Genomic DNA, 13,372 nt, shown 5'->3' with positions numbered 1-13,372 from the left:
CTACCGCCCAGGAAGCCTTCCCTTGTAATAAAGGACAACAATTAATCAAAACCAATTGAAGAAGGATGGAGGCAGACAGCGTGGGCAGTCTTCCAAAGCCCTGGTCCCTCACGTCTCTCATGAGAGGGGGGAGGTCTCTGGGGCTGAGATTGGTCACGTCAGTTATGCTGAAGTCTGTTCCTGTGGGTGTTCTGGGAGAATGGCAGAGATGGAGCTGGAAGAAGCAGCACAGCTCCGTTCTGTCTTATAACTACCTCAAGGAAGACTGAGGAAGGGCCGCAGTAATTCATGATTGGGAAATGCAGATATCCAGGAAGGTGGAGGCTGGTGTTTTGTACCTGAGCAAGGTCAATAGAAGAGAGCTCGAAGCTGGGATGCTCTGACCTAGGCATGAGCTCGTGGATCCGGTAAGGACAGATGCTGAGAGTGGGGCAGGGAATCTTGGGCCTGAAGCTGAGTATTAGTCAAGGACCAAGAACTGGAATGAAGTTGTTCGTTTGATCCTGGAGTAGGATCTCTGATTTGGCCCAAAGATCCAGGCTAGGTAGGACCAGGGCAGGGAGCTCAGGTCAGTGTTCAGACTTCAAATCAATAGCACCTTTCAGCTAGCTGACAGCAGCTATTTACTGGCACTCTCCCCAGAAGCAGATCTCCAGTTCTGTACCTAGATGCAAATCAGAAGTGGGAACCAGCAAAGCTTAGACCACGAGAGCAGCAATCAGGTTTTGTCCTAGAGCTGAGGGCATTTAGGGGGCACTGAGTACCTGTAGAAGGCAGCAGGCAGACTACCAGGGAATATAGATCAGAACCAAACAAGGTCCTAACATTCCTTCCGGAAATGTACAGAAACTTGCTTTTAACTCACAGTCCTAATTCATGCAGTAAGGCTGTAAGATGAGCTAACCAAAATAAGACACCCTTGATAAAGTGCTCTCAGAGAGCCAGGGACTCTTTAGTAGAGAACTCCACAATTTCTACAAGGAAGGTCTTAAAGAAAACCATAGCTTAGCCACAAAAACTCGAATTCTGGGAAGAAATGAAGCAAGAGTTTAAATATCATAATAAATAAAATGAGAGCTTTAGAGGAAAGAATTGGAAGAAGAAATGAGAGTCTTAAAGGAAAGACTTGGAAGGAAAATCAACAGCTTGGTACTAGGTACAAAATCTTCCTTAAGTAACAGGGTTCCTGAAAATTAGAATGGACCAAACAGAAGGTAATGATTCCATGAGACAATGAGAAATAGTAAAAACAAACTCAAAAGACTAAAAAAAAAAGTAAAAGAAACTATGTGGTACCTCATCAAAAACTGACCTAAAAAACAGATCAAGGAGAACAAAAACACAAAAATAAATACCTAAAAGGTATGATCAAAAAAAGAGCCTGGATATTATGTTTCAAAAAAAAATTATGAAAGCTACCCAGACCTATTATAATCAGAGGGCAAAGTGAAATTAAGAATCCACCATTACCTACTGAAAGAAATCCCCAAAAGGAAAATTCCAAGGAATGCCACAGAAAAAAATCCAGTGCTTCTGGAAAAGAGTTCAAGTACCCAAGAGACAGGCTCACACAACATTTGGCAGCTGCTACTGTAGAGGAGAGAACTTGGAATATGATATTTCAAAAGGCAAAAGATTAGGCCTGCAACCAAGGATAACTCATTCAGCAAAACGGTATAATCCTCCAGTGGGAAAAAGTCTTTTATTTTTGTGTTCTTTTCATTTATGTTTTTTGGTGGTTGTGTACATACGGTATATGGTTTTCCTGGTTCTGCTTACTTCATTTTATCTAAGTACAGATAGGTTTTTTCCCATGTTTCTGGGTTTCTTATACTCATCATTTATTACTTTGCAATAATATGTAATCATCACATACTATAATTTAGTAATCCCTAGTTGATAAGTGTCTCCTTTGTGTGTAGTTTTTATGCTGCTACAATGAATGATGGTGTGACTTTTTTTGGTGTGTATAAGGGACTTTTCTTTGTCTTTGGCCTCCTTGGGTTATATGCCCAGCAGAGGGATGTCTGTGTTAAAGGGTATGAACAATTTATTCATGGTCGTGGAGCACACACAAATGTACTTTATAGCACTGATGTTGGAGGGAACAAACCTCCAGCTGGGATTCCTGGCGTGCCCAAGAAAATGAATCCTTGCCTCCCAATGTGAGGGTGGCTCCAGCACGGTGGGACAGGATTCCCTGGCCAGATGGCCTGATTCATGTATATTGCCATGTTAGTGTTTAATCCAGTCCAATATAAGGTCCTGTTCTCAGTGTTCCGGTCAGTGCTGCTGTTCTCAAAATGCCGCGACAGCCGAGTTGAGCATGGCTCAGGAGTGGTTTGGGCGTCAGTGAGTGGCAAAGGCCGGTTGGGAGAGTTGTGGGATTGACACAGGGTTCTGACAACATGGACTCAGATTAGAGGCGGGCATTCTTGCTTTGTGGAAGTCCATGATGAACTGAGAGTTTAAGATGGGTTCTTAAGGGTTTTGCCAAAGAATGTGTGTCCCATAGCTGATTCCCATTGAGCTGCACCCTCAAACTGCTGGTACACAGATTCATTCTTCGGTATTACTGTAGATTTTAATTTGTCCCACCAGGGTCATCCACTGTTTACTAAAGGGATTAAGGTGAAAGATACTATTGGAGAATGGGGAGGAGCCAAAGGGCAGCAACATGGTGGGTTCTGGATTGTTGGGCTGGTTGGGGTGGGGATAGGGCATGGGGAAGGGACTGCTTCTTTTAGATAGACAAAAAGCATTGATTGGTAGATGTGTGGTGGATCTTTATTAATGCTTCATTTACTCTGCTTCACAACTTTCTTCTGTGTTGTAGAACTTAATCTTTCTTGATTCCTGAAAGAAAGGAATTTTTAAAAAAAATACCAGAGTAGGGGGCAGCTAGGTGGTGCAGTAGATAGAGCGCCAGCCTTGGAGTTGGGAGGACCTGAGTTCAAATCTGGCCTCACACACATACTTACTAGCTGTGTGACCCTGGGCAAGTCACTTAACCCCATTGCGTTGCCAAAAAGCAAAAAAATTAAAAAAAAAATACCAGAGTAGGAAGTTGGGAAGTTGCATGATTGTTCTCCTTAATTTGATGTGACATAGGCAAAGAGTGGACAGGATGGTTTTTAAAAACTGCACTGGTGGTCTCTTTTTGCTGCTAATTACAAATTCCCTTTTAGGAAGGTAAATAAACTTGATCTACAAGTACTTATTCAGCTCTTACTTTGTGCTAAGCACTAAGGCAGTTGGGATAGTGGAAAGAACATTGGCTCTGGAGTTGGAGGATGTGGGTTCTTCTGGGCCTCACTTGCTTATTGTCTGTCCTTTGTTCTTTGAAGGGGACCATGACATCAGGAAGGAGATGTCATCAGTTGTAAATGAATTGGATTTAAGTGAGGGAGGGCTGTGCAAAATCACCAGCCTCACTCACACCTCTGGAGCCTTCTGGGTCAAGTGGCAGGATATAGATCAGGGGAACTGGTGACACCCTGGATGCAGTGGGAGCCCTTGGCCTTTTTAAGTTAAGGTCTTTCCCAAGTCTGAACCTGTCTGAGGCAATGCCCAGTCAGTGATTAAGGCTAGGCCAAAAATGAGGCAAAGAATGGCCTCTTTTACCTAGGGAAAAAAAAAAAACAATCTGGGAGGGGAAGACCCTCAGGGTTTCCGGCCTAAATAGAAATAATTGTTATTTAAATTCACTCTGAGCTATTCCAGCCCAAACTCTAAGAAAGACTTGGGCTGGGACCTCACTTGAGAGGAGTGGCCACTTCCAGTGCCTGAGCTTCCAGAAGGATCTCTGCTACTGGATTTTCATTCTGCTAATAGCTGTTTGCCCGGATTAAGAGGAATCTCTTGTGTGTTATGTTACAGTTTTATTTTAAAAATACATTTGTTATTCACAGGGTTATTTCCTTGGTGGGTGGGGGTGTTTTTGTTATTTAGAGTTATTCAGGTAAGAAGGAGCTCTGGTTCTACTCTTGTTTTTGTCCTCAAAGAAGCTTGTAGACAGACCTGGGGGAGCCTGAGAATGTGTTTGGGGGAGGGAGGTGGGAGTGACCTGGTGAGGTAATATGGAGGTAGCAGAGTCACATTGACAAATAGCCATTGTGGGGGATGGCTGTAAGACTGGGCTACTTTTTAGGCATAACTTTTTTTTTCTTTTTTTAGATGATATGCCCATGGGAACTGCTGGCAGACGGGCTTCAAGCGAGTTCTTGGTGTGTGGAGGAGGGTATGTTTCAACAGATCATTACTAGAATATTCTGAATGTTTTCATATTTGTGGCCCAGGCTCTAGTTTTTTGGGAATAGTCATGTTGCCAAGGTATTGGGTTGTTTCTTTTTTTCTTTTTCAAACTGGAAACTAATATTCACATCAGAACAGCATTGTGAATATCTTAAATGAATTAACAAAATGCTTTTTTTCTTGCCACAGTTATTTTCCTCACCTTTTTATCATAGTGCATATGCCTCTTTTTTTTTTAGACAGTCTTTTAACTGTTTCTGGGAGCTCAGGAATATTACAAAATCCTTCTTCAAACTCTACTTGATGTAACCCTTCTAGCTCAGCCACCAAGTGTGGGGTGCTTGGTCTTAAGAATTTAAAGAGTTTAAATATTTGTTCATTCCCAGTATTTTTCATATAGTAACTGCCTAGTCATAATTAAAATAATAGGTGGAATTAACATAGTGCTTTAAGGTTTGCAGAAGCACTGTGCATGTTGTCTCATCTGATCCTCACAACAGTCCTGGGAGGTAGGTGCAATTATACCCACTATACGAATGAGGAAATTGAGGCAGACAGAGATTGTGACTTGCTCAGGGTCACACAGCTAGTTAAGGAAAAGTTTTGTTGTGTGACCCTGAGCAAAAAAAAAAAGTTGTGTTCCCCCATTTCTTCCTGTAACTCCCTGAACTTCTCTAAGAATTTGGTTGCTATACCACTTGGTGCATATATGTTTAGTAATGATATTCATTGTCTGTGGTGCCTTTTAGCAGGACGTAGTTTCCATCCTTGTCTCTTTTAATAAGATCTATTTTTTCTTTTCCTTTGTCTGAAATCAGAATTGCTACGCCTGCTTTTTTTTTACTTCAGCTGAAGTACTCCAGCCTTTTACCTTCACTCTGTCTGGCTCTCTGTCTGTCTCCTTCTCTCTCTCATTTCCTGTAAACCACATATTGTAGGATTATGGTTTCTAATCCATTCTACCATCAGCTTCCATTTTATGGCACAATTCATCCCATTCACATTCAGTTAATGATTACTATTTGTGTCTTTCTCTCCATCCTATTTCCCCCCTGTTTATGCTTTTCTTTCTCCTTTTTCCCTTTCCCTCCTCATGTGTTTTGCTTTTGACCACTGCCTCCTTCAGTCTACTCTCCCTTCTACTAGTCCCCTCCCTTTTCTTTCCCTTTTCCCTCCTACTGCATATTGGGCAAGTTAGATTTCTGTACCTAACTGATGAGGTTATTCTCTTCTTGCTCATCTCCCTCCCTTCTTTCCCTCTACTCTAATAGGTTTTTGTGCTTTTTCCTGTAATGTAATTTACTCTTGTCTGCCCCCTCCTTTCCTTTTCTCCCTCGTACAATCCCTTAATTAGATCCACTTAATCCACTTAGATCCATTTAACTCACTTAGATTTTTTTTATCATTACATCAAAGTCAGTTCTGTCTCTGTATACACCATTTAAATGGTGTAATACCAATACAGTTCTCAAGAGTTACTAGTGTCATCTTCCCTTGTAGGGATGTGAACAGTTTGCCCTTATTAATAACATGTTTTTTTTTTCTGTCCAGTTTACCTTTTTATGTCTTGTGTCTGAGGATGAGATTTTCTGTTGAGCTCTGGTCTTTTCATCAGGAAAGTCACAATTGCCTTACCAGAAAAAAAAAATCCTAGCTTGGAGGAGGGAGGTACAGTAAAGTTCTTTAAAGGAGCACCCACCGCTCCCCAGATTGAGTTATGAGATTGTAGAGTCAGAACGGTGATAGTGACTGGAGATGTTGTGGTCTTGGCTCCCGATGTTACATGTGAGCCCACCTCCCCATAGGCGCCGAGGATGATTAGTTGTCCAGCTGAGATTTTTGCTTGGACCCTCTGATTCCTGGTCCAGTATCTTTTCACTCTGCCATGCATGCAGCCTGTGGATTCGGTGATGTGTCCAGTGCGTCTCACTAATAAAGCAAGCCCTTTGCAGCAGTTGGGTTCTAGAGTGGTGGATACTACCTGTGAAGTCAGAGACTTGTAGGTTCAAACTTAGCCTCTGGTGCCCTTTGGACACAGTGCATGGCAGGCCCTGTCACATCTCTGCGTGCCCCAGGACTAAAGCTCGAAGTGGTCAAGCAAGTGCTGATCTGTATTGGGGAGTTCTTACACCAATGAAATCACATATCTGCTGCTGTCCCCCCCCCACCCCCCAAGTTAAAAGTTTATAGATAAATATACTGCACTAGGAGTGCTGGTGCTGATAGCAAGTAATTAGAAAGCAATGTTGGAGATATTATTTAATTAATTGTTAATATATAAGTAATATTTAAGTTAAATCCATTGGTTCTCCATTCCGCTTCTTCAACATTTTGACAGTCTCCATAAAGTTCAGTGTCAGAATGTATTCTTTTAAATGAGTTTTGGCAATCAAAAGTGGGTTTTTCATTAATGTTTTGAGTTAGATGGTTTCCTGGAGGAATATATATCCCTATGATTCGGTCATGAAGCAGTAGTGTTGAAATGAAGGTAAACTGTGACACATGCTCCAAGCACAATTTATTAACCAAGTGTGAATTTGCCAGTAAGCAGTCTCAGCCACCTCAGCAAGCCAAGACCCCCAAATGAGGGCAGACAGATCATTTTTATACCCAAAAGGAGAAGCATCCAAAAAACAAAATGCAATGTCAGAATGCAGTGTTATAGGTGGGGAAAACAATATGATTGGTTACAAAGTCGGAAGCATAGGCTTGGGGGGAAATATGATTGGATGGAAATCAGGAATGTGGGGCTATTGACAACCCCTCCTTCCATCTTGGTAGGGAATTCAGATTGAGTTAGTCCACCTGCAAGAGTATGAATGGCATATAGATAACCAATTTTCTTCTAATTGCGCAAGGACAGCTAGTAGGATAGAGATACCAGGTTTCTTTTAATTAAAGTGATTTATAGGGAAAATGAACTTTTAAACTTAACTCTGAGACGGAGACTGATCCTATGAACTTCTGAACTTAATTCAAAAACAAAGTAACATGACTTTGGCAGTTTTACAAAATGTTGGCAGTGGTGTATGACAGAATCAATTACCAAATAGAATCATTTCTGATTTTCTCAGTAGGAAGAGAGTTTTTACTATTTTTCAGAGATGTAACTGTCCTGTCTACAGATGGAACGTTTGTTTAGGACTTTTTCCATGAAGTTGCCCTCGACAATTAGATTTTACTGTGATTGTGTGATGGTGGAAGCAAGCTTAGGTTCAGCAGGTGGGTTGAGTAGAGCTGCTCACTGTTGATATCAAGAAGTGTGATTCAGTGGATTAGAAAAAGAGCCAGATACCAAGCCCTTGGTCAGTCACATTAATTCCTGTAGAATATCTGTAGAGAAGTGCCAGAACGCTGCTTGTACACTTGAATACTCCTTTTAAGTTATTAGCACCAGCGATAGACAGCGTTTGGGGCAATATCATCATTGGACAGTGTCAGATTTTTTATTTTGTAGCAAATCTAGCCTCAAACACTTTCAATTTTTCCATCCAAGAGAACATCGTGGCACAGTGAAGAGAGCTTGGAACCAGAAGGCCTGGGTTCAAATCCTACCTCTTGACAATCCAGTGCCTGTGACAACCTTGGACAAGCCACTTAACTCCCTGGGCCTCAGTTTCCTCATCTGCAAAATGAGGGTATTAGGCTAGATGACCTGAGGTTCTTCCCAGCTCTAGAGCAATGATTCTGTGACTCTCCCCATTACATTAAAACCGCAGGGAAAAAAGAGGCCATTAGTGCAGTCCTTGTTCTTGGCTGCTTTGTTGCAGGCTCTCATAATGCTTTCAGGCCTGTCCCCTGTTACCAGGGAGAAACACCTCAGGTGTCTGTGCAGTTGCCAACGGGAGTCCTTCAGGCATTGCTGGAGATCATGCGCTCTCTACCTTTTAGTAGCTGGTCAAGGCAGAAGAAATAAAAGTCATCACTTGGTAGTTAAATATCTAGCAGTGAGCTCCCCTGACAACGGACATAGGCCCAGTGCCACACACGCGCTACTCAATCACTGGCTTGTAACTTTGACACCGCAGGTCACTGCACACACAGGGGACCGCAGTGAAGGCAGGCACCCGAGAGCTGGCTTCTGAGAACGCCATTTAACTTTGAATGCTTTCTGTTTTCCAGTTTACAGTAAAGTACGTTTACCAAAAGTGTGAATAATTGTATTGAGAGTTTCTTGATCTGAATATCTAAAAGATAAATAATGTTTCTCTGATGTTTGCAGTGTATTGGTGGGTTTGCTTTTTTAATTTGGAAAGAATTCAAAACATTCTAACTATGAGGTAAATATTAATCAAAAAATAATTAAAATAAAATCAATTAAAAATTAATAAAAATAAATAGGTTATAAATGCCATTTGTTTGAGGTACTTGAATGTGTGGTTTTGTTATCGTTGATTTTGTTGGGGAAGGGGGGAATTCACAAAGCTTTATTAGGAAGGGAAAAAGCTTAGTAAGCTTTCTTGTTCACACATGGTATTGTTCTGAGCCGTGGTGAATTTTCAAGACTTGCTTTGGGATTAGAAATTAATGTGAAATTATCTGAAGTATAGTATTACATGCATATCTGATAGTGATGTTTGATAGACTTTTGTGTATTTATTAAAACTGAGGAAGGAGGTACAATCCTTGGGTCTAATTACATATAATTCATATAACTAGATAATAGACGGCATGTGGGGTTTTTTTTGTTTGTTTTGGTGAAGCATTTGGGGTTAAGTGACTGGCCCGGGTCACAGAACTAGTGTCAAGTGTCTGAGGTTGGATTTGAACCCAGTTCCTCGTGACTCCAAGGCCAGAGCTCTATCCACTGTGCCACCTAGTTGTCCCTGTGTGGGTTTTTTAAAGAGAGGAATCACACAACATGTTTTTAATCTTGAGAAATTCTGAGGTCCTTGGGCCATCTTACTTAGTAATAGCTTTTGTAAACATTCCACTCCTCCTGGTTTTTGAACGTCCTATTCTTTCATGCAGTAGATTTTCCTAGACCTATATTTTGCTCTCATGACGTGCAGAGGTCTGCCATTGGGAGACTTTGGAACTTTCTCCATGACTGCGTGTTCGGTTTTTGTCAGTTCATGTCATAGTTCTTGGTCTTTAGTGAGGGTTGGAAGGACATTTGAAATTACAAAAACACAATTCAAACATGTAAGTTTTAAAGTCATTGTGTTTCACTTGACTTCAGAAAAACTTCAAGTCATTCCACATGCACACATAGAATGTTAAAATCCCCAAATGCCAATGATAGTTCAGGCGAAAGAAGCTGTCTTGTCAGCATTTTTCTTACCTTTGTCAACAAATTGTGGTTGCAGACCATGTCAGCCCTCCCCGTCACCACACAGTGAGACCGCGCCAATCCCAGTGCCTACTCAGTTAAGGAATTATCAGCGGATTGAGCAAAACCTCTCCTCAGCCAGTCCTGGGACAAACCCCCATGGTTCTCCAAGGTGAGTTATTTCGGTGGCTACTTGTACTTTGAAAGTTGGGTTGTTCTCTGTTCCAGAATGCACCTCTTGGTTTGTCTTGTCTGCATGAAAAAAAGTATTCCCAAATGAAGCATCGCTTTATGGAAGGATTAAAATCTCCTTTTTGTAGCAGTTTCAACAGCCCTAAGAAGACCCATGGGCTGGGGGTGCCCTCATTTTCCACGCTGTTTTCTACATCCACTGCATTTTCATCAGCCAGCTGATGTCTGTCAGTGAATGATCAGCAATTAGCTGTCTCTGTTTTGAACAAATGGCTGTTCTTAACTTAATTCAGCTGGTGTTTGCTGTGTGGCTGCTGGGTTGTTTCTGCTTTCATTTTCATTTTTATTCTGGTCCTGTGATACTGGTAGAGAAAACTGAGAATGAGGAAATTCTCAGCCTCAGTTCTGTGGCCTGTGGTCTCAAGAGAGACACCCCAGAGCAGGAGCTATTAGCCCAGAAAAAAGGCATTTAACCCTCACAAAATTAATTCTGTTCAGGTACTCGTCCTGTTCTCTCTAAACTGACTACCCTCCAGGCTTCCACCCTGCCCTTCCTCATGATAGTGAGACTTATTCCCCATAGCACCTTCCATGAATCTGGCCATAGAGGAGACAGTCGATGCATTTGTGGGTCCAAAGCTGCTTGATGCGGTGGCGAGAGTACTGATCTGGAGTTCATACCCAGGATTTGAATCCTCGCTCTCCCCAGGCCAATGCTTGGTCATAAGACTTCAGATGGAATCTCTGTTCCAGCCCTTGGATAGATCACTCCCTTCTTTGAGCTTCAGTTTCTTCATTTGTAAAATCAAGAGGTTGGACTAGAGCACTTCTAAGCACTCCTTCAGTTCTTAGCCCTCTAGTGACATGTATGTCAGTGGGGAATGGAGTTCCCAGCACATTTACAATCCATCTGTGTTTCCTAAGAGTTGATGGACGTGTAAGAAAGTGCAAAATGGCCATAGAAATTTATTGGTTTTCTCTGGAAAATTGATTCCAAATGGTCAACAGACTGGCCTCGTTTTGTCCCTTCTAAATAGATCCTGTGTTGCCGCCACATGTGTCATCAGGGGTTTGCTCCTTTGTAAGTTTTTTGTTTCATGGTTAAGTGAAATTTTACGTTTTGGTGTTTGCCTTATGTGGGCTTAGTACGGTGGCAACACAGGAACAGGTAGCGGCTTCATTTTTGTGTCTAACCACGGCCTTCTCTCCATCCTCGTCTTTTTTGACCGCTCCGCAGCCTTTGACACTGTGGATCACCCTCTTCTCTTGACACTTCCTCCCTCTGGGTTTGGGTCTTTCCTCTTCTGGTTTTCCTTCCCGTTATTTAATGGCTCCTTCTCAGTCTCCTTTGCTGGACCTCATTCAGGCACACCTGCTATGAGTGTCCCATAGAGCTGTGCCCTGGGCCTTCTGTCTATCCATTTGCTCATTTCTTCAGCTCCCATGGATATTTTTGTTTTGTTGTGTTTTTGGTAAGGCAGTTAGGGTTCAGTGACTTGCCCGAGGTCACACAGCTAGTACTGTCATGTGTTTGGTCTGAGGCCGGATTTGAATTCAGGTCCTCCTGGCCCCCTCCCATGGATATTTCAGATATGCTTATGGAGCCCTGATCTCTTTGCTGACCTACAGTCATCTTCAGCTGCACATTAGTCATCTCTACCTGGATGCCGTGTAGACATGCCTTCTCACTGTGTCCAGTACTGAACTCATTTTTCTACCTGCAGCCTGAAACCTTCCCCCCTTCCAAACTTTTGTATTACCGTTGAGGACACTGCTCTCTCAGTCCTCTAGGCTTTCAACCTAGGAGTCATCCTGGACTTCTCACTGTCTCTCACATCCAAGCTGTTGCCAAGGCCTGTCAATCTCACCTTTGCAGCATCCCTCAAATACACCCCCTCCTCTCCTCTCACCCTGCCCCACCCTGGTGCAGACCCTCATCACCTCACTCCAGGATTATTGTCATAGCCTGATGGTGGGTTTGCCTGCCTCAGACCATGTCAGCCCTGCTATGCCATAAACTTCAGTGGTCCCCTTTCAACTCCAGCATCAAATATGAAATCCTCTATTTAGTGTTCAAAGTGCTTCATAACCAAGGTTCCCTATCCTGCCTTCAGGCTTCTTAGACCTTCCTCCCTAGCTTGTCCTCTGCCATTCAGTAACACAGGGCTTCTGGCTAGTCCTTGAACAAGACAGCTCCATCTCTAGGCTCGAGGCATTTTCACTGGCCGTCTCCCACTCCTGGAATGTTCTCCCTCCTCTGCCTTCTGGCTTCCTCCAAATTTCAGTTAAAATCTCCGCTTCTGCAGGAAACCTTTCCTGATCCCTTTTAATTCTAGTGCCTTCCCTCTTTGATTATACATGTTTGTTTGTGCATGGTTTTTCATGTTGTCCTCTCCAGTGGATTCTGAGCTTCTCAAGGGCTGGGCCTGGGTTTTGCCTTTCTTTGTATCCCCAGCATCTAGTGCAGTGACTAGCACTTAATAAATGCTTATTGCCTGACTAAAGTTTTTAGCACACTAGATCATAGGGGTTTTTCTTGAAATTCCACCTTTTAAAAAAAAACAACCCAAACTTTTCAGATCTGCAGTGGTACGAAGGTCTAATACCAGCCCTTTGGGCTTTCTGAAGATGGGCTCCTGCTCTCCAGTACCTGCAGACACAGTACAGACTGCTGGGCGTAGGCTTTCCACAGGGTCCTCCAGACCGTACTCTCCTTCTCCATTAGGTAAGGAAGGCATCAGAGATAAATTTGTCCTTAACTGATATGTGTGCTTGTAGAAAGCATTTTGTGGGTAAGTAAAAGGACCGTTGTTGGCATGTTTGTCTAATATGATTTCTACCTATGCAAATTGCATATTGTTAAAGTCAGGTGTTTGTAAAACCCTAATTTACTATGTTGTTCTGAGTGTTTGATGTTTCTGTTCTCTTACGGTGAGAGAGCTGTCAAACTTTCAGTTCTTTGTCCTTCTTTTGTAGTTGGCACTATCCCCGAACAGCTTGGCCACTGCTGTTGTGGACAGCCACAGGGTCATGACTCGAGGAGTAGAAATTCTTCAGGTGGGTCACTGTAGCCGGGGGATTCAATGGAATTCTACAGCTTAATTTTTTCCTAGTCTGTTCTCAGAGTAGAAGTGAGATACTTTTTTGACCCTTCAGTTTTTCAGCATTTTTTGTAAGCCATCTTTGGTTTAATTCATAGTTATTTCACTCTGTCACTGTGGTTGTCATCAGTGCTTCAGGAACTTGACTCCTAGGTTCCAAACAATCATATATAAACTTGATTATCTCCTTCAGACGGTGCTAAATGATGCAGAACATGAGCCATGGGTCTTCATAATATTCTCACTACTGTTCAAAATGTGACCTCCCAGCATTGCTGTGGCATGGCAGTCTAAACCAGGGGTAGGGGACCTGTGGCCTCGAGACCACATGTAGCCTTTTGACTGAGTCCAAGTTTTACAGAACAAATCCTTTTAGTAAGGGGATTTGTTTTGTGAAGTTTTGGATTTGATCAAAGGGATGCACTTGAGGACCTAGAGGACTACATGTGGCCCTGAGGTCACAGGTTCCCCACCCCCACCCCACCAAATGGATGGTTGGATTCCATTTCTCTCTTAACTGTATTTTCCCTTCTTTGGTTAACCGTTATTTCCT

At 42.6% G+C, this 13,372-nt stretch overlaps 1 protein-coding gene across 3 annotated transcripts in view; it reads left to right on the top strand.

Moving 5' to 3' along the window:
- ULK2 (unc-51 like autophagy activating kinase 2) overlaps positions 1-13,372 on the top strand; it is a 79,472-nt gene that overhangs the window by 45,405 nt on the left and 20,695 nt on the right. For all 3 annotated transcript variants that reach the window (XM_027861846.1, XM_027861847.1, XM_027861848.1), the window contains 4 exons: positions 4,177-4,240; positions 9,564-9,698; positions 12,298-12,443; positions 12,695-12,775. In XM_027861846.1, coding sequence (XP_027717647.1) covers positions 4,177-4,240; positions 9,564-9,698; positions 12,298-12,443; positions 12,695-12,775 — 426 coding nt within the window. The remainder of the gene's footprint in view (positions 1-4,176; positions 4,241-9,563; positions 9,699-12,297; positions 12,444-12,694; positions 12,776-13,372) is intronic.

The sequence above is a fragment of the Vombatus ursinus genome, unplaced genomic scaffold, assembly GCF_900497805.2.
Source record: "Vombatus ursinus unplaced genomic scaffold, bare-nosed wombat genome assembly UNPS02014768.1, whole genome shotgun sequence".
Lineage (NCBI taxonomy): Eukaryota > Metazoa > Chordata > Mammalia > Diprotodontia > Vombatidae > Vombatus > Vombatus ursinus.
This window is presented reverse-complemented; position numbering and strand designations above follow the sequence as displayed.